Source organism: Bos mutus, chromosome 12, assembly GCF_027580195.1.
Source record: "Bos mutus isolate GX-2022 chromosome 12, NWIPB_WYAK_1.1, whole genome shotgun sequence".
In the NCBI taxonomy this organism is placed as follows: domain Eukaryota; kingdom Metazoa; phylum Chordata; class Mammalia; order Artiodactyla; family Bovidae; genus Bos; species Bos mutus.
Window position 1 is genome coordinate 16676506 of NC_091628.1, and position 21598 is coordinate 16698103.

At 37.3% G+C, this 21598-nt stretch overlaps 1 protein-coding gene across 11 annotated transcripts; it reads right to left on the reverse strand.

Annotated features, from left to right (window-relative positions):
• Window positions 1-604: 604 nt before the first annotated feature.
• On the reverse strand, window positions 605-21362 carry ESD (esterase D). Of its 11 annotated transcripts, XM_070380296.1 has the most exons (13): window positions 21261-21339; window positions 18861-18932; window positions 18155-18309; window positions 18019-18067; window positions 17386-17476; window positions 15745-15822; window positions 15084-15172; window positions 11456-11554; window positions 9398-9522; window positions 7937-8056; window positions 7140-7238; window positions 5021-5188; window positions 605-835 (listed from the first exon to the last, which is right to left on the reverse strand). In XM_070380296.1, the coding sequence occupies exons 6-13, from the start codon at window positions 15810-15812 to the stop codon at window positions 755-757; spliced, it is 849 nt and encodes a 282-aa protein (XP_070236397.1). In that variant the 5' UTR covers window positions 15813-15822; window positions 17386-17476; window positions 18019-18067; window positions 18155-18309; window positions 18861-18932; window positions 21261-21339; the 3' UTR covers window positions 605-754. The 11 variants fall into 11 exon arrangements, with proteins under 11 accessions (XP_070236397.1, XP_070236391.1, XP_070236386.1 ...); XM_070380290.1 differs by lacking the exon at window positions 17386-17476; XM_070380285.1 differs by lacking the exon at window positions 17386-17476 and having other exon boundaries at window positions 15745-15862.
• Window positions 21363-21598: the final 236 nt, after the last annotated feature.

Below are 21598 nucleotides of genomic sequence, written 5' to 3' on the forward strand. Positions count from 1 at the left end.
ACTTTTGTGCTCTTTAACAGAAAAATATATTTCTTTTAAAACAACCAGAATTCACCTATCATGTTTCAAAAGTGTGTCCATTAAGTTCTCGAAGGAACACACTCTGGTACTTACAAGGAGAATCATTACTTTTCTTGGCCGAGTTTATCAAGCTACATTTCTGCATGTAATTAAAGGAAAATATCTTTCACAGTAACAATATGAAACAAGTTTCCTTATCAAATTTCAGATCTAATCTAGTATTTAATTCTTGTCTCTTGAGAGAGGTCCATAAACCAATGTCCACAAATCCATTTGACTCAACAGATAAGAAATATAGTTGACTGGGTTCTGGAAATCTGACTTCTATCTTAGCTCTCCCACAAATAACTGTAATGATGGGAAATTCACTTAATCTTTCTGAGTCTATTTCTGTATTCACCAACTAACAAATATTCAACTCAGTGACCACTAGAAGCCAAGCAGTTGTTAGACACTAGATACAAAACAATACGGAAAAAGACAGCCTATGCCTCTGAATCATTTCCAAATGATCTTGAAAAAGCTGTTAAGTATCAAATATTTCCCAAGTGAACACTGGTAAAGTAACTTTAAAAATCAGAAGCAGATTTGATATATTTATTCAGTGAGTGATTCAACTACAGAATGAAGCATTTTTAGCATTATGAAATCCAAAGTTTTAAAATCTTATTTCCTTGCAATTCTGTTTATTACAATTTTATAATCCTGAAGAGATTCTCTTATCTGAAGTTTTTCATGCATTCAGATATTTTGCATGATGTCTGATGTGATCAGCGATAAAGGTTGCAATAAAGTAGTAGCTGTGATCATAACCCTAGAAGACAAAACAGAGAGATGATGTTTATCTACCATTCAGAAAAGTCAGTAAAGGGACATTAAATATATCTTGCATGTCACTTAATTTGCTTGTAAATAATTAAACTATCACCATATGTGAACGGTTTCTAATCAAAGTAAAGCTTATTACACTTGTACTTCAATATTTTCACTGAAAAAAGAATAGCAAAAATGTTAAAAAAAAAAAAGAAACATTCTGCATAGCCTAGTTTCTAGATGCTGCTATTAATATATGCAAAGAAAAGAAATAACACATTAATTAAATGCACAGAGTAAACATGTGGTCCTATCAACAAGGACATAAAAGACTCAGAATTTAGAGAGTTTAGGAACACAGGCAAGAAGTTCCAAATCCCAAAGGAAACACACTACCACCGATAAGGAAATGCTAAGATACAAAATAAGCACATGTAAACAATACAGGGAAAGAACATGTGAACAGCCAAATGCCCTATCCTGGGAAGTTAAACAGGGCCATGATAAATCACATTAAGAATTTGACCTCCTGTGCAGTAAAAGCCTACTACAGCTGAGGAAAAAGGAATAATTAATTAAATGCTGACATCTCTCAGCAATAAACCAAATTGGGTAAAACGTCAGTAAACTTTTAAAAACTACCATGCTGCAGAGAGAAAATGTAATTGAGTTGAAACAGATTTCTATCTGGTTAAATAAAATCAGTGACAGGTGATCAGTGGCAAAAGGAGAAGCAACCCTCCTGAAGGTGTCCTCTGAGTACAAAGTAAGTACCTTTCAAGGGAAAAAGAAATTAAAAATAGGATGGGAAGAACTTAAGGGTGTTAAAAACCAGGTAATTTTTAGGACAGCCCTTACCCTGCCAGAGGCAATTAAAATATAAAAGAGAATAAACCAGGGAAGATAAGAGTCTAAGAAAGTTTAACCTGATCAAGCAAATGGTCTGATTGGAAGAAAAATGAATTTTTCTAAGCATTGAAGAAACAAAACTGGGCCTAATAAAAAATATCACCTGAATTTCAGGGAACAAGGTAAAATCCCTAAGGTTTTGATGAATCAGTAAACGTTCTCAATCTCTAACTTCCAGCCGTATGCAAAGCATATCTTGGGTACACCAGTTAATAAAGAGTTCTACTTTAAAATCATCAAAGAAACTTAAAAGCCATCTGTTTTCTATTTTCAGTGGCCAAACTGCAGAAGTGAATCTGACAGGAATGCTGTCAAAATTAAGGCTGAGCCTTGGAATTATTTGGTTTCACATCACTCAATGATTAGACCAGTCCCAGTTAATTTAGAGCTGAAGGACAGTTTCTTACATAAAGAAAGTAGGACACAAGCACTTGGCACCCATGTAACTCTTGTTAAGAGGTCAAATATGCCCATGATTTTTAGGCCACAAAACCTGTAAAGCATAGTACCAAGTGGTACCTGCCAGTTTTCTGATAAAAAAATGGACCCGATCGAAAATAGGTATGCGTGTATGCTTATTCATGTCTGACTCTTTGCGACCCCATAGACTGAGTCCACCAAGCTCCTCTGTCAATGAGGCTTTCCAGGCAAGAATACTGGAGCGGGTTGCCATTTCCTATTCCAGGGGATCTTCCCAACCCAGGGATTGACCCAGTGTCTTATGCGTCTACTTGCATTGGCAGGTGGATCCTTTACCACTGAGCCACCTGGGAAACCCTAACGATAAAGCAGATAGTAAGTCCCTCAGACCTGAGGTAGTCTGAAGTCAACCGAAGTTGGCTTAAAACTCTGCAAAGTTGCCTCTCTGGAGCCACTGCCGAGGTATGAACATTGTGCTGCTCATTCAACTATAACAAACCTAAACGTGATCTGCTCCACACTGTGCAGTTCCCTCAAACTGCCCATGCTGGAAGGAAAGTGGACAGAAAACTGGGCCTGAGCTAAAAATTGTGACTGATGATTTCAATGCTTTCTCGTCTTTAAATAAAAAAGGAAAAGGAATGCTTTGTCTTGACTCTTCACTAAGCACAGACAACTACGTTTTTCAGTTGCTTGGGATATAGGCATTTTAGAAATAAATAAATTGACTTATTTTTTCCCCTCAAGAATTTCATCAGTGTTCTAACCCTGCTGCTTATATAACAAACTCTAGAAGTTTTTCAGTCTTTGTAGGAAGGCTGAAACTTTGCTGTTAGTGGTAACAACAAAATTTCCTGGCATAAACTCAAGGGATGCAGAAGAGGCAACCAACAGCACTATTGCCAAGAAGTTCAAGTCATTTGGGAAAAAACACGCTTTGTTCTATCACTTATAGCTAGAGTTAATAAAATTAAACACACTGTTATCTTTATAATAAAGTTTCTCAAGGTTGATCATTGATCTAAAACATGTAATTCTGATGATAAATGTTCAAATTAATCTATTAATAAAAAATTCTATTTTTAAATGATGGATAGTCACAAGAAAGAAAAAAGGAATGTTGGGGAGGATGTGGAGAAATTAGAACCCTTGTGCACTGCTGATGGGAATGTAAGGTGGTATAGCTGCTATGGAATATAGTATGAAGTGTCCTCAAAAAATTAAAAACAGAATCACATGATCCAACAATTCCACTCCTGGGTATAATAACCAAAATAAATAAAAGTAGAATCTTCAGGAAACATTTACACATCCCTGTTTATAGGAACATTATTCACAATAGCTAAGACTTGGAAGCAACCTACATTGTTCACTGACAGATGACTGAATAAGCAAAATCTGGTATATGTATAGGATGAAATATTATTCAGCCTTAAAAAGGAAGAAAATTCTGGCACATGATACAACATGGATGAACCTTAAGAGGACTATGCTAAGTGAAATCAGCTAGTCACAAAAAGACAAATACTGTATGAGCCCACTTATGGGAAATCCTCAGGGCAGTCACAGAGACAGGAAGTAAAATGGTGGCTGCTAAGGATTGGGGGCAGGGAGGGATGGGGGGTTAGTGCTTAATGGGAACAGAGTTGCAGTTTTACAAGATGAAAAGAATTATGGACAGGAATGATGGTAAAAGCTGCAGGGCATTATGAATGTATTTAACACCACTGAAATTGCACTTAAAAAGAGTTAAGGTAGTAAATTTTATGTGGTATTGTGGTTATTTTACCACAATTAAAAAAAAAAAGCTGAAAAAAAGTAAAAAAAAACCCAAACAGGTGGACAGGATAGAATGGTCTCTCATCTGGTCATATAAGGATAAAATGAGTTAATGCTGTGAAAACAGTTTTGTAAGCTTACACATTGATCTACTACTACTACTAAGTCGCTTCAGTCGTGTCCAACTCTGCGACTCCATAGACGGCAGCCCACCAGGCTCCCCCGTCCCTGGGATTCTCCAGGCAAGAACACTGGAGTGATCTAGATAATACTTATCATTATAAGTTTTAGATCAATGTGCCTGGAATATTACCCATAAACATATTATCCATATGGCATATTACCCATAAACATGAATAAAAATGTTTTTAAAAAGCCTGGCCATGTATAATTTTCAGGGTTCATTTTTCATCCTGAAAGAAAAATTTTGTTTATATTATGTTCTGAAGTGTGTGATTATATAATTTTTTAAAAAATAAAGGCAGAATTTCTTTAATTATAACTATATTAGCATAGAGTTAGGTGAGTAGTGAATAGTCAAAAGTATTTTAGCCAAGGAAAAAGGAAAATCTGCAAACCAATCAAAATCCAGTAATAGTTCTCAAACAACGAGAAAGCAGCTCAACAGATAGGTTAGTATCTAACTCAATATATAGTGCATATGTGTGTGTCAGACAATACACAGCTTCCGAGGCTAAGATGTGTACCTAAAGAGAAGAGTAATTAAGGTGTAAGCTTGTCTTTTTATTTGACTGCAACAACAGCTGCATGTGTAAAGAAAGACACCCGATAATGTTGATGATTAAGTACCACCCAAGCATCAAACTTTGAGCTATTTACTGATCTTACAGTAGGACAGAAAATTGTAAATCCTTTTCACTGCCAAAAGCGTTCCTATTTCTTTGTAATCTGGTCTTAGATATCATTGACTTAATAGGAAGGTTTTCACTTTGTCTTATTAGAAAATATCTTAACTAGAGGTACCTTTTCAAATTCTAAAATAAAATTTAAAAAATACTATGGAATCTTGTTTTTTTAATAATGAATTTAGAGCAAGGTAAGGTTTCCTGGTACTTGCCTCTTGCAATCTGAAAACAACAGGGATTTTCTTTTCTGTACAGGCAGCTATGAAGTTATCAGGCAGTAACTGTCCGTCGGAAAGGAACTCGTCCTCTTTCCCTTGATCAATTAGTATATCCAGCTGAGGACCTGGATAGGACTTCACAAGATAGGTAGCATCATAAGCCTATAAAAAGAGGAGAAATAATGAAAAGTAAATTCCCAAGCGCCAGAAAGATATTCTTCAGAATATCCTATACTAGAACCGAATAGAAATTTTAAGTCATTCAAGCTCTAAGGCTGATTAAGTTGGCTTGTCTGGTTTTTATTTATAAGGTCTTCAGAATGCTATTCTCATTACAGCCTCTTCCTTACTTTCAAGCAGTCCTAGACCGACAGCAAGGATTTTATATCTCAAGTATTCTTCATTGTGTAACCTTTTTTCTTCTAAATCACCAAGGTTATTAACCACTTCTCAACTTCAAAAACCCTGATATTTTTCCTTTGTAAATCCTTTCACAAATTGACTATTTCTTCTAACTATTTCAAATAAGCAGTCTATTTTTGTTTCTGCTTTTTGACTAATTCCAGACATAAATCTCTCTTTTGCTATCTGCTGAAAACCACCAAATATCTACCATCTCCAGGAACTTTCAGGAAGACTTGAATAATCTGAATCATGTTAACAACTCAAATTTAGTATCTGAGGAGCTGCCACTAGTTACAATTTTCTATTTTACCATCCGTCTTTAAATGCTGATCACTCATGTATATTCACTAACCACACTGATGCACTGATCAAGACAAACAAAAGATTTTCCCTTCTAAAGTATCATGCTTTTTCAGACTTGCTTTCTTTAGTCTTAAAAGGCGAGTGAAAGGAAACATACAAAGTCCAACTAGTGTAAAGTTCTATGAGTTCATAATTCTGCATAGCCTCCTTCTTCCAAGAGTAAATTAAATGCTGGCCTAAACACAGCATAATTAAGACAGTAAAATCTACTGCCACTTGGAGAAAAAGGATACACGTTCCTTTATAGGCTACCCCTCCCCTACTTCTCTCAATCAGTTGGTCTTTCACTCAAATCTTCTATTAGACCATAAGGCCCCTGTGGGCAGGAAAGGATCATCACCTTCTTGACAGAAGATTTCAAAACTCCACACAAACACTGCATATGGTGAAAACTCAAACTACTGATGCACAAGCATTGTTAATGCGTTGTTCTCCAAGTAACTAATAGTAACAATTTTTGGCATTCCTCCAATCTAATGAAAACCTAGGCCTAAGCAAAACAAAACTTTAATCTAGTGACTAAGAGATTAACTTTCCAATTCTGTTAGAATTTCAATGACCAAACTTAAGTAAAATAGGGGTCCATGTGTAAATGATTTTGAATAAACAGCAATGAGACAAAAAAGGTTTCCCCCCCGCCCCAACTCAAGTATCTGCTACTTGCTAACAAGCACATGGTGATGAGCTCATTTGCAAAATATTCAAATTCTTGGCAGGAGTTTTCAAATAGCCCATTTCTGCACAGTCTTGGAAAAAAGGGCCTGTTTATTTTCATCTAGAAGCATCTGCTCTTATGCTTTAAAAAGCAATCTCGCTGTTGTAAATAGACTCATAAATGTACATTACATACACAGTATCTATGTTTAAAGGCTGTTAAGCCTAGAATTAAAAATCTAAACCTGAGAGACACTAGATTTTGAAACAGATACACAAAATAAAAACCCAGGCCTCCTGGTTCTTACCATACAATCGAGCACATAGTTAAGAGATAAGTCTAAATTTAGTAATAGGGGCTATTTTTCATAATGTTAATTTAGAAAATAAACATATAAATTAATCATTAGCAGAAAAAAGATGTAGCCTCAGAATATCTGCCATAATTCAATACAATTTAAAAAAGATCCTTCATGGGTGGTGTTATTGGTATATGTATTCACTTTTGTTAATTAGTTTTAGCTCTGGATGTTTGGGCTTCCCTGGTGGCTCAGATGGTAAAGAATCTGCTTGCAATGCAAGGGACCCTGGATCCTTACTTGAATAAGTTAGGAACAGAATGTCTGTAGTGCAGCTTTTCAACAAATTTGAAAACTTATGAATGAGTTTAAGACAGCCATCCGGTACCTACCTCCCATTTACTTTGATCTGTTCCCAAATATCCGGTAAAGGCTTTTTTGCCCCAACGACAGAGCACTGGGTTGCAAAGTGGAGCAAATGCTGACACAGACTTAAGGCACGAAAATAAAATAAAATTTACAAACAAGTTATATTTTTGTAAGTTGACTATGCAAAGATATTTGCAACTTGCTTAAAAACTCTGACTTGTCATGAAAGTCCCTGTGAACGAGTTTTCTTCTGCTATACTATGAGCTTAGATTATATGCCTCTCCAAGACCCATCATCCTTTATGTTCTATTCAAAGAGCTAATAAAATATAATTGCTAAAGCAACCAAGCAGTACATTACATTTTCATTAAATAAGGCACAAATGAAGTTTATGATGAATTTCTACTCAGTTTTTCCACTTAAAACAATGGAAAATCAGAGTAAACTTTATGTGAGAATATTCTTGGTAAAAATATAGGTAAATGATAATATACTGCCATAATAACATTAGTCAAGACTAACTTTTAGAAAAAAAGAGCCTAGAAAACTATAGTTTGAATAGAAGCAATGAAAATTTCTTGATAATACCTCTAGCAGACCAATGAGAAAACACTGGGTTACAAGGCCTATTCTTTTGAGTCTGCAGCATATATTGTATGGTCAATTTAATAGTCTTCCCCCACAATCTCTTGAAATTCCCAACACTAGAAAAGTTTAGTTCCAATACTAAACAACAGTATCTAATTTCAATCTCTGTAAGTTCCTAATATTATATTATTCAAGAGAAATATCTGTCACTAGAAGCTTAGGTAATCTTACTTTGTATTTTCCAGGATTCTTCAAAGCACAAATCAGAGCTCCATGGCCTCCCATAGAGTGGCCAAAAACAGACATCCTTTGGGGGTCCACTGGGAAATTGTCATTTACAAGTTGGGGAAGCTAGAGAGAATTTAATGGTGGGACAGAAGATATGAGATAAGGAAGTTTAGACTCTTTCAAAGTTGTATAAAAAAAAAATCAATACTTCCAAATCACAGTCTTAAAATGGTTTACACCGTAAAGATTTTTTAAAAATGCAGGATAGACAATGATTATATATCACTGGAGAATATATGATACATCACACTTAGAAAGCAAATTTAAGACGATAATGCAGAAAGAAACTTCAAAATGTTCTAAACTTTGATCCAATAATTTCACTTCCTGGAATCTATTCTACAGGAAAAGTTCTTATGGGTAGAAAAAGTTATACACAAAGATAAGCAATGCAGTAATAAACATTATGGTAAAAAACATATGTAAACATATAAATAGCTCCATTAGAAAAAAGTAAATCATGGCATATGATGGAATACTATCCAATTCTTAAAATTATGTTACAAATAGATCAGAATATTATAAAATATTTGTTTTCTATAACTAAAAAAGAATAAGATAAAAATGTTTCACAATTATATGAAAACTACTCATAAAACAAAGTCTGGAATATACCAAAATATAGTTGTCTGGGGTGACAGAATTACACATGATTAAAATTTTATACTATTAGTTCTGAATTTTTATGATGTGGACATTGTTAAAATCATATAAAATTTAGAAAAATGCATAAACTGTACACAAATATTATTAATAGAAGCAATGCTTTACCACTTATCCTTTCTGATTATGATTAATCCCTGTGAATATGTCTGAATGAACCAACTACCAGAGAAATGCGAAGTGTTTTCCTATACTATTTGCTTTGTATAACCTGGTCAATGTAAACAGGTATCAAAATAATTATTAAATTCCTTAAAATTGTACTTAAGTGAATTTAGAATGCTCCTATTGTAGAAAATAGGAGTATTCTCCTATTGAGAATAGGAGAATACTCCTATTGTAGAAAATAGGAGTATTCTCCTATTGAGAAAATAGGAGTATAGTACCAGTAAACTTGGGAATCTTTACAAAGGTTAATTAGTAAATATATACTAAATAGGCTTCCCAGGTGGCACTGGTGGCTAACACAGGAGACGCAAGAGATGTGGGTTCAATCCCTGGGTCGGGAAGATCCCCTGGAGTAGGAAATGGCAACCTACTCCTGTATTCTTGCCTGGAAAATTCCATTGACTAAGCAGCCTGGTGGGCCAGTCCACGGGCCACATAGAGTCGGACATCATATCACATATACCAAACAGATTCAACAATACCATACCTTAGTTTAAAAGACTAGAAGGACCTTGTGTCCAAAATCAAACTTTCACAGTCATCGATTAATAATTACAATGTAAATTAAGTTACCTCCTTCGTTACGTAAGAGTACATTCTATAGTTAGTTTTCCAAAGATCTTCAGTAGCATCGACATAAAACCCAGCGCCAGTGCCGAAGTCCCAGCTGTCCTCTTCTCCTTTAATATTGCAGCCACCTAATTAAAGAAAAGTCTCGTGGTTTCATCTTCTCTGTTAGTAATGGCCCCCGTTTAATAATACACTTTAAAATGAACCTGAATATTCAGTTGCATCAGAGCTGTTCACTGGACACTGTGAGCTCTCTGGCCTTTTGGCGCACATACGTCCTTGCCCTCGAGTGCGGTCCTATGACTAGTTCCAGACAATGAGGTAGGAAAAGGAGGACATGGTCCTCCAGGCTGGGGTATTCACTGTCTTTCTTTGTTGATGTTAGAAGATCCTAGTGTTCTGAACATATTCTCACTCTGTTTTACCTGTCAAAGGGTTTCGACCTTCTTTTTATCCTTCTGTAAATGTGTTGAAATTTCTTCTCTGATGACCCTCCTCACTACCCCAACACTTCTTTGCTTCTCTGTACCACTGTGATCTCAGAAGAGAATGGGGACAAACACTTGTGCTCAATTCGCTATCTTGAGCTGACAGTGAAAATGTCTTCTTATATACTCTGGAATCATTCCATCCTGTTTCTCCTATTTATCCATCCCGCCAGTGGAATTTTCTTACATTTCTTTTTAATTAATTAGGTTTTATTTTATATACTTGCATGCAGTTTAAAGTCAACCACTGGGATTTCGAATAAAATCATCAGTTCAGTTCAGTTGCTCAGTAGTGTCCGACTCTTTGCGACCCCATGAATCGAAGTGTGCCAGGCCTCCCTGTCCATCACCATCTCCCGGAGTTCACCCAAACTCATGTCCATTGAGTTGGTGACGCCATCCAGCCATCTCATCCTCTGTCGTCCCCTTTTCCTCCTGCCCCCAATCCCTCCCAGCATCAGAGTCTTTTCCAATGAGTCAACTCTTCTCATGAGGTGGCCAAAGTACTGCAGTTTCAGCTTTAGCATCATTCCTTCCAAAGAAATCCCAGGGCTGATCTCCTTTAGAATGGACTGGTTGGATCTCCTTGCAGTCCAAGGGACTCTCAAGAGTCTTCTCCAACACCACACTTCAAAAGCATCAATTCTTCGGTGCTCAGCTTTCTTCACAGCCCAACTCTCACATCCATACATGACCACTGGAAAAACCATAGCCTTGACTAGACGGACCTTTGTTGGCAAAGTAAAGTCAACCACTGAGATTTCGAATAAAATCATAGTGATATGTAATTGGATGGAAATGACCTCTTTGTAAGAGTCTCTGCTCATCCAGGAACATGGCACTTTCCCACTAATGATCATTAAGAATTTTTTATGGTTTTTACTTAAAAATAAACCTTATTTTAAAAGTTTATTCTGGAGACATTTTATATTTTTGATGCCCTTCTGAATTAAACATTTTATTACATTTCCTGTGAGACATGTTTTACTTGTTGTATCATAGGGACTGTGAAAGGAAATGAAGTGCTTCCCAAGGCCGGTCATTCAACTTCCAGATAGTTTTAGCTTCCATTTAAATTCCATTTCCTGACCCTTCCAGGGTCACAAAACAAGTTTCAACTATCTGATGGATTGAATTCTCAAATACCTGACATTTTCATTTCTCTAACGTATACATTATAATCACTTGTATTAAAACTAATATTTGTTTAGCTGCATGACTGCTTGATGACTAACAGAAATAAGAAAATTACTACATGACAAGACAGGCTACCCAAGGAACAAAAAATTATTTCCTCTGCATTGTAAGTTATTTTGGTACTAGTGCCAAGATGATAAAGATTGAGTTGCTCAGTCTCTGTTTTAAAGTGTCAATCTATAAAATGGGAGTAGCAAAACTGTTAGTAAAATTCAGTGAGGAAAATATATAGTATGGTATTTTAGAGTCATGATGTTGCCTGAAAGATTAGTAAATAGCAAAAATACAAAATAAATTGTGTACATGTTACTCTGCTTGTAACTTAGTCTTCAAGATTTATACTTTTACAAAGGATCTCTGGAATAAGAACACTTACGAGGGCTGGTATCTGGGGCAATGACGACAAGGCCGTGTTCCGAAGCAGCTTGATGGTAACCAGATTTTGATATAAAATTTTGTTCTGTGCAAGTTAAACCTAAAGATCAAAAATATTGTTATCTCATGATATACTGTAAACGGCTTATAAGCTTTATTTAACAACACAAGAAAATAAGCTCAGTTCAGTTCAGTCGCTCAGTCATGTCCGACTCTTTGCGACCCCATGAACCGCAGTGCGCCAGGCCTCCCTGTCCATCACCAACTCCCGGAGTCCACCCAAACCCATGTCCATCAAGTTAGTGATGCCATCCAACCATCTCATCCTCTGTCATCCCCTTCTCTTGCCCTCAATCTTTCCCAGCATCAGGGTCTTTTCAAATGAGTCAGCTCTTTGCATCAGGTGGCCAAAGTATTGGAGTTTCAGCTTCAACATCAGTCCTTCCAATGAACACCCAGGACTGATCTCCTTACTTACTATTAAAAAGGTTTTTTGTTTTGTTTTTTTTGAAGAAATCATGCTGAAAAAGACACTAAAGTTTCTCTTCTCATAAAATTTGTAACAGTATCAATCTAAGAATTGTCTTAGTTATCAAGACAGTATGGTACTGGCACAAAGACAGAAATATTGATCAATGGAATAAAATAGAAAGCCCAGAGATAAATCCACGCACATATGGACACCTTATCTTTGACAAAGGAGGCAAGAATATACAATGGATTAAAGACAATCTCTTTAACAAGTGGTGCTGGGAAATCTGGTCAACCACTCGTAAAAGAATGAAACTGGACCACTTTCTAACACCATACACAAAAATAAACTCAAAATGGATTAAAGATCTAAACGTAAGACCAGAAACTATAAAACTCCTAGAGAAGAACATAGGCAAAACACTCTCCGACATACATCACAGCAGGATCCTCTATGACCCACCTCCCAGAATATTGGAAATAAAAGCAAAAATAAACAAATGGGACCTAATTAACCTTAAAAGCTTCTGCACATCAAAGGAAACTATTAGCAAGGTGAAAAGACAGCCTTCAGAATGGGAGAAAATAATAGCAAATGAAGCAACCGACAAACAACTAATCTCAAAAATATACAAGCAACTCCTACAGCTCAACTCCAGAAAATAAACGACCCAATCAAAAAATGGGCCAAAAGAACTAAATAGACATTTCTCCAAAGAAGACATACAGATGGCTAACAAACACATGAAAAGATGCTCAACATCACTCATTATCAGAGAAATGCAAATCAAAACCACTATGAGGTACCATTTCACACCAGTCAGAATGGCTGCGATCCAAAAGTCTACAAATAATAAATGCTGGAGAGGGTGTGGAGAAAAGGGAACCCTCTTACACTGTTGGTGGGAATGCAACCTAGTACAGCCACTATGGAGAACAGTGTGGAGATTCCTTAAAAAACTGGAAATAGAACTGCCTTATGATCCAGCAATCCCACTGCTAGGCATACACACTGAGGAAACCAGAAGGGAAAGAGACATGTGTACCCCAATGTTCATCGTGAGCACTGTTTATAATAGCCAGGACATGGAAGCAACCTAGATGCCCATCAGCAGATGAATGGATAAGAAAGCTGTGGTACATATACACAATGGAGTATTACTCAGCCATTAAAAAGAATACATTTGAATCAGTTCTAATGAGGTGGATGAAACTGGAGCCTATTATACAGAGTGAAGTAAGCCAGAAGGAAAAACATAAATACAGTATACTAACGCATATATATGGAATTTAGAAAGATGGTAACAATAACTCTGTATACGAGACAGCAAAAGAGACACTGATGTATAGAACAGTCTTATGGACTCTGTGGGAGAGGGAGAGGGTGGGAAGATTTGGGAGAATGGCATTGAAACATGTAAAATATCATGTAGGAAACGAGTTGCCAGTCCAGGTTCGATGCGACGATGCTGGATGCTTGGGGCTGGTGCACAGGACGGCCCAGAGGGATGGTATGGGGAGGAGGAGGAGGGAGGAGGGTTGGGATGGGGAACACATGTATACCTGTGGCGGATTCATTTTGATATTTGGCAAAACTAATACAATTATGTAAAGTTTAAAAAATAAAATAAAAGTAGAAAAAAATAAAAAATAAATAAATAAATAAATAAGTAAATAAATAAATAAAAAAAAAAAAAGAATTGTCTTAGGTTAAATGATCCCTTAGCTGCCTTTTCAAAGTCATGGACTACAATTTCAATTACAGAAATCCTCTGGACTAGATGTGTTTGGGAATTCAGAATTTTTCAAACTGTAGAATGGCAATATGGTGCATAAACCAAATGCTATGACAATCCCAATGGCGTGTTATCAAGTATGTTAATACTATTCCTGCATCAAAGCATAAATGTTCACAGTGAGATAATATTATGGTCATCATAATACTAAGATATTTTTATATACAAGTAGTTCTCAGCAATAAAATTTAGACTAATCATCTTTGAATTTCTCAGTGTACTAAGAAGAGAACTGCTACTGCTGCTAAGTCGCTTCAGTCGTGTCTGACTCTGTGTGACCCCATAGATGGCAGCCCAGCAGGCTCCCCCATCCCTGGGATTCTCCAGGCAAGAACACTGGAGTGGGTTGCCATTTCCTTCTCCAATGCAGGAAAGTGAAAAGTGAAAGTGAAGCTGAGTTAAAATTATGTAGGTACTTAATTTTTACCTTTTAAAATGAAACATAGTTCTCAAAGACTGATAATTTGGTGAGAAAACATACATTAAGGGAGGATTTAGTAAATCAAAGTTATAAGAAGCAATTTTAAAGAAACAATAATACAACTCTATGACATAATTTGGTTTTCTATGAGTCTCTTAAAATGTTTGCTTCTAAAGATGAAGTGCCAGGATCTTGTGAAAGAGCTCTCACAATCCACTGGATAGTCTGATATTCACCAGTGTTTAAGAAGAAGTCTTCTGGGATGTTCCAGACTGTTGCCAGAGAAGATCCGGGTCCAATTCAAACATTCTAGAGAATGCTGTAAGAAGTTACTTGTCTGTGGTTTCTAATTACCATATCACAGGTATCCTGCTTTTACCTAACATTGTTCTATTTGAGTGGTAAAGACTCTAAGAAATGTTTGGTTTAGGCACAAACTAAATAAGTTTTCTAAGCTTTTGCCAATGAGTCTAGAACTTTATATTTTCTGCTAAATTATGTGGTCTAACTGAAAAAGAAGTAGATTTCCCTGGTTGGCTCAGTGGTAAAGAATCAACCTGCCAATGCAGGAGACACAGGTTCGATCCCTAGGTCGAGAAGATCCTCTGGAAAAGGAAATGGCAATCCACTCCAGAATTCTTGCCCAGAGATCCCATGGACAGAGGAGCCTGGCGGGCTACAGTCTATGGGGTCGCGAAAGAGTCCAACATGACTTAGCAATTACACAATAACAACACAGACATGAAAAAGAAGTAATAAAAGAAATGTAATTCAGTAGGTTTGAAACTGTTCTCAGGATAAAGTAAGAGCAGACTATAGGCTCCTAAAGTTTTTTATAGATGGTTAAGAAAACACACCAAAAAGTCAAGATGGAAGAGTAAGATAAGCCAGGAAAAAAGAAAAAGAAACCCCTTTACAAAACTCAAATGCATAACACTTACCAGACAGCCAATATAGCACAGGGCATTTTCCAGTTTCTGCCTTTGGTGGTAAATAGACAGCAAATTTCATTTTGCACTTCAGTTCAACACTATAATTTTAACAGACATCAAAAAAAAAATTGCCCCTCATTAGTCACAAAGAAATGTAAAACAAGTGATTTAACGTCCAGAATAAGTGATCTCATCAACATTTTAGGGTATAGCCCCTAGCCCTTGAAGAAAGAACAGGGCCAATTTAGCATACTAATCAACCTGAGCTTATGCTGTACATGGTACACAGTCATCTGGAGAAGAATGAATTAAAAGAATAAATGTAATACCCTCAATATAGCACGAAAATTTTTAAAAGAAAAATTGTTTCTAAAGAAATGTATGAAATAACAAATCTAAAGATCTTAAACTACATGTTTGCTCACAGACACTGAAATGGATCACGTCCTTAATTCTCTTTTTGTATAAATATGAAATTTATATGTAATTTACAAGTAAATATCTTATTACTATCACCAATGTCAAAACTAGGTAAGATAAATTTGATAAAAACCACAGGTTTTCTATGTGAACAGTTATTCATGCAACCGTGATCTTTCATGGGCTTATTTAAAGATTTAAGTAGGTGGAAGCAGAGAGAGATCTAAAATTGTATCCTCTTTGTACTTACCTGTCATGTTCAAAAACTTTCTGCAGTCCACCAAAGCACTTGCTGCTGGAAACCTGTTTCAGGGCCATTCTTCCCCTACTAGTGAAGAGGGACCTCATCAATCTCCAGAGAATTAGCTCTTAAAAAATTTGCAACAGAACTGCTTTCAGATAAAGTATCTAAACATATGGCTGTCTGCCACCTCGAATTTTTTTCACATGCTAATTTTCTGATAAACAGTATTATGAAAGTGACTAAGTTTATTAGGTACACTTAGAGTTGTTATATTCACTTTAGAAAACAAGTACTCTGGTATGTCATTACTTATTAACAAGCTTCATGGTGTGTATGTCTGTGGACTGCCCCAAGTTCCTTTAAGAAAGCGAGAGAATACAAATAAGTTATTAACTGATTACTTTAGCTAAGAAGATTAAACATTGTTAATAGTTTGCTGTGAACTGTAACAAAAGAGTCAATGGTATGACTGATTATGGCTGGTAAGAAAATGGGAGGAAAATGATGTAACAGTAATGGTTTTGATAATAATAAGAAAGAACATGTATTCAACACTTACAGCATAGGCACTTTCCTATACATTAAACCAAGTCAAATTACTCATCCTACCGGAGTATTTCAGAGAAAGTGCTGTATAACTTTCAGATCAACATTTCTCCTTTTAAAACAAACAAGCAAGTAAAACATACGGCTGTCCTAAGTGAATTAAAAGTGAAAGTAAAATCGCTCAGTCGTGTCCGACTCTTTGCGACCCCATGGACTGTAGCCTACCAGTCTCCTCAGTCTATGGAATTTGACAGAAAAAATTTTTGAAGTTTGGTTAATTCTTTTCTCTCCAAAACATCTTAAAGTTTTCATGAATAATTTTAAACTTAAATGTTAAAATACCACACATTATTAATTTTTAATAATAATACCAATAAAAACCCCCACAAAAAACTGGAACACCATCTTTTATGTATGGTTAAGCACCCATTGAGCAAAGAAAAACCAGACTGATTCTGATTTGTATTTCTCAAGGAAGGATTCCCTTTCTCTCCTTATTATAAATCAGTAAATCATACACACTAAATATAAAAATCCTCGGACCCCAGGAACCGGTATTACCACTCTGGTGGTCTCTCCGTGAAAGGCTCTACTGCATGCTAATCCAGCTGTGGTGCTACAGTTACTCTAAAAAGACATGTAAAAAGAATCTTGGAAAGCTTATTTGGGAAATGTCTTTGCAAAAGATTAGTTTCAACCTTACCTTTAGGTAATCTCCTCGATAAATCCAAACACTGAGCTTCACGCTGGAAATCTGGGGTGTGACCCAGAGAGTCTGACCTCAGAGCCCCTCTGCTGCTCTGCTTTCCTGCCTCACCAGAGGGTTTCTAAATACTCTTAAAAAAAACTTTTTTTTTTCCCCCAGAAAAGATTGACAATTTGATAGCATTAGGGTATTACAATTACACACAGAGGAATTACCTTCTATTCAAAGGTTTATGCTTTTAATCTTCAAAAGGCCAATTTTAGAAAAAAATGATGTTATTAGTTACTGAATATTAACCAGCCATTCTTGTTCACGACTCTATCTTAAACAATGAATTAAGAGACAGAAATACACTTTTAAAATATATGCACATGAGACCAAAGAATAAAATTTACCTGGTGGAATTATTCTGCAAGGAATTCCTATTTTTTAGACCTAGCAGGGATTATATCCGTTTTCCCAAAACATGGTACACCGAGAATATATCTAGTACATGAAAGATATCTAAAAATTATTTGTTGAATTAATGAATACATTTTTAAACTTCTAGCTACCAATTATGTGAACATTTTTAAAATTAACTTAATCTTTACCTCTATTGTTTTTATACTTTGCTATTCACCTATTTTAGTAACTCATCACTGGTCTATTTCTTCTACTCTTTGAATGCTCTTTTTAATTAAAATTCAAAATCAAGTACTTTCCATTTGGGCAAAGAAGACAAAGTGAAAATACTGTTTTTTAAATTGGTAGAATGAATTTTTTTTAAAACCTTTTAAAGTTCTTTTTCCCCCTAACCACCCATTTTAGAAACTGTCTTCAATTATGAATTAAGAAAAAAGGCTCAATAAAAAAATCAAGACATAAGCTAAGAACTAGATATGATATACTTCAATATATGATATACTAGGCGATTACACTTTTCACTAAAAATTTCCTAAGCTAAACACAGCATATTTTAAGCCAAGTTACTAGATTTTTTATATTCAAGTTCAAAAGTAATATATCAAAAATAAAGTTTAATGTACCTGTCCAATTACTACTTGCTTTTTGGTCTGTACCAAAGGGTAGATGATCCTGAAAAAAAGACCAAATGATGTATAAATGGGACATACTTTTTACAACAAAGGTAACAGTTCCACTATACATTCTCAGTAGAGTTACCTTCCTTTCTTAAGGTAGATGACCATCCACCCTGGGTGTGGCAGAATGGGAAGGCCAGCTGACGGAACAGCATCGTCGCTTTACCTAGGCCCATAGTCTAAGTAACCTTCATATCTACTTTGCCACAAGGCCTCGTGTTTGGTTAAAAACTTTTCCTGGAATAAGATTCCAATGAAGAAAGGTTTTTTTATTTTCTTTCTTTTTTCTTTTTAAATAAACAGAAAAAAAGTTTTAAATCGTAATTTGAAAGTATGAGATATGATCAACTGCTGAGAGTGATGAAAACAGGAATGGAGACTAGAAAAGCAGAGGAAGATAAGAGGAAGCCTAAATCCACCTGAGTTGCAGGTCAAACTTGTCATGCAGGGAGGATAAAGAAGCGAAGAGATGAGAACTTAAGGACACTGGGCTGACTGGCTAGAAAACATGACCTGGTGAGAAAACTGACTAGGCTTATGAAAGATGGTGAAGTGAGGGCAACACAGGAACAACAGAAATGTGTGCAGCGATGCACACGAAGCGACATTTGTCTGACAGACGCTTCACTTCAGTTCTAGGAAGAGATCTTGGGGAGAAATGAAATTACAGAGTGCGACAGAATAATAAAAACACCCCTCTCTGAAACCTCAAAACAAAAACCAACCCCCCTCCCCCCCCCAAAAAAAACCCACAGTGCCAATTTTCTTAGAAAGTCAATGAGATGTACCTCAACAATCTTCAGAGAAAAAGGTTCTCTCACTGCATGGTATCAACACATGGAATGCCGATTAGGTAAACACTATTAAAGAGAAAGCTGTCTTTATTCACAAAGCATGTACTCCTCCAAAAGGCCAAACTGTCAGATTTTACTTTTGTTCCCTTTACTCATTGAGGCTAAATGTTATCTATCTCCAGAAATCTGTATTCTTTGTATTTTACCCATTCTTTCATTCTTCTCCTGAGCATCAAAAGTTTTCTACCTATCTCTACCTGGATTTCCATTCCCATTCTCTCATGGACTTTGATCCATTTCTCTGGCTGCAATGTGTCCCCACCCCACTGGCTCTAAATGATCTGCACAGGTCTCCCCAACATCACCCAATTATGGCACTGCTCTCCAGCACTTCTTCGTAAAAATCCTTTTCCTCAACGAAATTACAGGATCTGAGTTCTCTTCCATTCTTTGTTTCTCCTCCCATCTTCCTTTCCTTTTTTGTTTACATTCTTTCCTTAACTCCCATCCCCAAAGTTTCAACTATTTTTTGTGTGAAAGAATATAAATCTGCCTCTCTCCACTCAATCGTTCTCAAACATTGGTGCCAGAATTTAAATTTCCTGTTGAACCCATCTCACCTGATGTGCCTCTGGCTAGCAAAACTCAACACAGCTGAAGTGAAGTTCAATCTCCTACCTTCAAATCACGTTTTTCTATTCCTCTTTCTGCTCTCTTTTCATCTATGCCCGTCTTACCCAATTCTGTTTGTAATGTCTTAACGTTATCCCCTCTTTGAATTCCCATTACTACCATCCTAATTATATACAAGAAATTAAAACTTAGCTTCCTACTCTGTTTTCTTCTTTTATGTCTCACTAAAACTGATCCTGAGTAGAGGCCTAGGGCTTTAATCCATTTACCTTACTGCTCAGTGGAGCTCTACACAAGTCACAGTCAGGTCTAACATGGTCTACTTGGAATCACTCATCATTTAAATGTATTTTTAATTTTATTTTAAAACTGTGATAAAAACATAAAGTCTTCTGTCTTAACCATTTTTAAGTGCATAGTTCAATAGTGTTAAGTTGTATAGTGTTAAGTATAGTCTGTCCATTTGAAAACATGGTTAGCTTGCTCACATTAACTAGCAGATGACAAATGCTGGCCCACAGCCAGGATCCTGCTACAGGTGTAGAGAGTTAATCCCACCCAACTATCAGGCCAGTAGCTGAAAACCAGTATGTCACTGAAGTAGAAGACATTGGCATTAACTATACGATTTTTTTCAAGTTTGATTCAATTAAAAGTTCACAAAATTCAGACTATGAACTGACAAAAAGAGCAGGATGAATAAAACGCCATATATACTTCGGTCATATTATTAACTGTGTAGTAATCATAATCTCTTTTCCTTCATAAAAATTCACATGGCTTGCCCACAGAATTTTTAATCCACCCTGGGGGAAAAAAGAACATTCATGAACTCCAGACACCTTAACTTAAATTGTCTTCAATGGTCCCACACTATTTTTCTGGGCTTGTTTATTTTAGTCAAGTTCAATCAGTCTAGTATAGTCTGGATGTTTCTACTGGGGGCCATGGTACAGTGATTTTAAAGCAGGTTGTGGAGCCAGACGCTCCAGGTTCAAATTCTGGCTTCTCTAGGTACCACTTCCTGGTAGTATTCTGGTCGTGGCAGTGTCTGGGGGCAAACTTTCTATGCCTCATTTCCCCATCTATAAAATGGGGATATTAATAGGACCAATGCGATAGGGTTGTTAATTCATGCACTTACAACGCTGCTGGCTATGATTACTCACACTATTATTTCTGCAACCTCCAATGCCCTCCAAGGTCCTTGCAAATGTCGTCCCCCTGACCACCCCATTAGAGATGACCTCCACGCTCCGAGACAATTCTGACAGCGCATTTACAACACAATCGGACTTCCCAAGAGCTTGCAACTGCGTGCAGAGAAGCGGGTTCCCCCTCCCGTGGGGACTGCGAACGTCTAGGGTCTGCTTCCTCCATGAGTGGGGTGCACATCAATTTCACACAGAAACAGCTACGGAAACGCAGTGGGCCCTTGAGAAACAAGCAGCTGCTCAAAGAAAGAGACTGCAGGCCCGAGCGCCCGGAGTTACAATTCTTGGGGGCTTAGTGGGGAACAGGGGTTTGGGACAAGGCGCCGAGCCTGGGTACAAAGTCCTCCGGCCAGCGCCCCTCCCTCGGCTTCCAGCTCCGGCTCTCTGCGGCCAAGCCCACGGGCCGCGTTCTCCGCGATCGCACACACGCGACCCGCCGCAAGGGCTCAGGAGAGTCCGTCCCCACCGGAACCCCCAGTATCACCCGTGCAACACGAGACCCCGGCGGCCCGAGGACAACCAGGCCTCTGCCCAAAACCAGGCTCACCTACGGTGGCGGCGGGAAAAGCAGCTGCACCAGAAGGGATGTGCCCGGCCTAAATATGGCCGCGGGAGCCACCGCCTCGGCCCAGCCCCCTCCGGGCCCCCCCACCCTGGGGTCCTGTTTCCGGAGTCTCTTTTCAGCCCCGCCCTCCCTTTGGCCCCGCCCCAAAGCCTCGCCCCTGTCCCCGCCCCTTCCCTCAGACTTGCCCCTCCCACAGCGCTTGTGAGCCGCTTTTCCCTTTCCAGGACTTGCCAGATGGGCGCTAGTGGGAAAGAACCGGCCGGCCTATGCAGGAGACGTAAGAGACGAGGGTTCGATCCCTGGGTCAGGAAGAGCCAGTG

What these genes read in the sequence shown, in the direction of transcription:
- ESD (XM_070380288.1), bottom strand. Translation starts at nt 15,842, where the DNA reads ATGAGGTCCCTCTTCACTAGTAGGGGAAGAATGGCCCTGAAACAGGTT. An exon ending in CAGATCAAAGTAAATGGGAG is followed by an intron (nt 5,189 to 7,139) that starts GTAGGTACCGGA and finishes CTCTTTTTATAG; the next exon opens with GCTTATGATGCTACCTATCT. An exon ending in TTGTTTTCAGATTGCAAGAG is followed by an intron (nt 836 to 5,020) that starts GCAAGTACCAGG and finishes TTTGTCTTCTAG; the next exon opens with GGTTATGATCACAGCTACTA.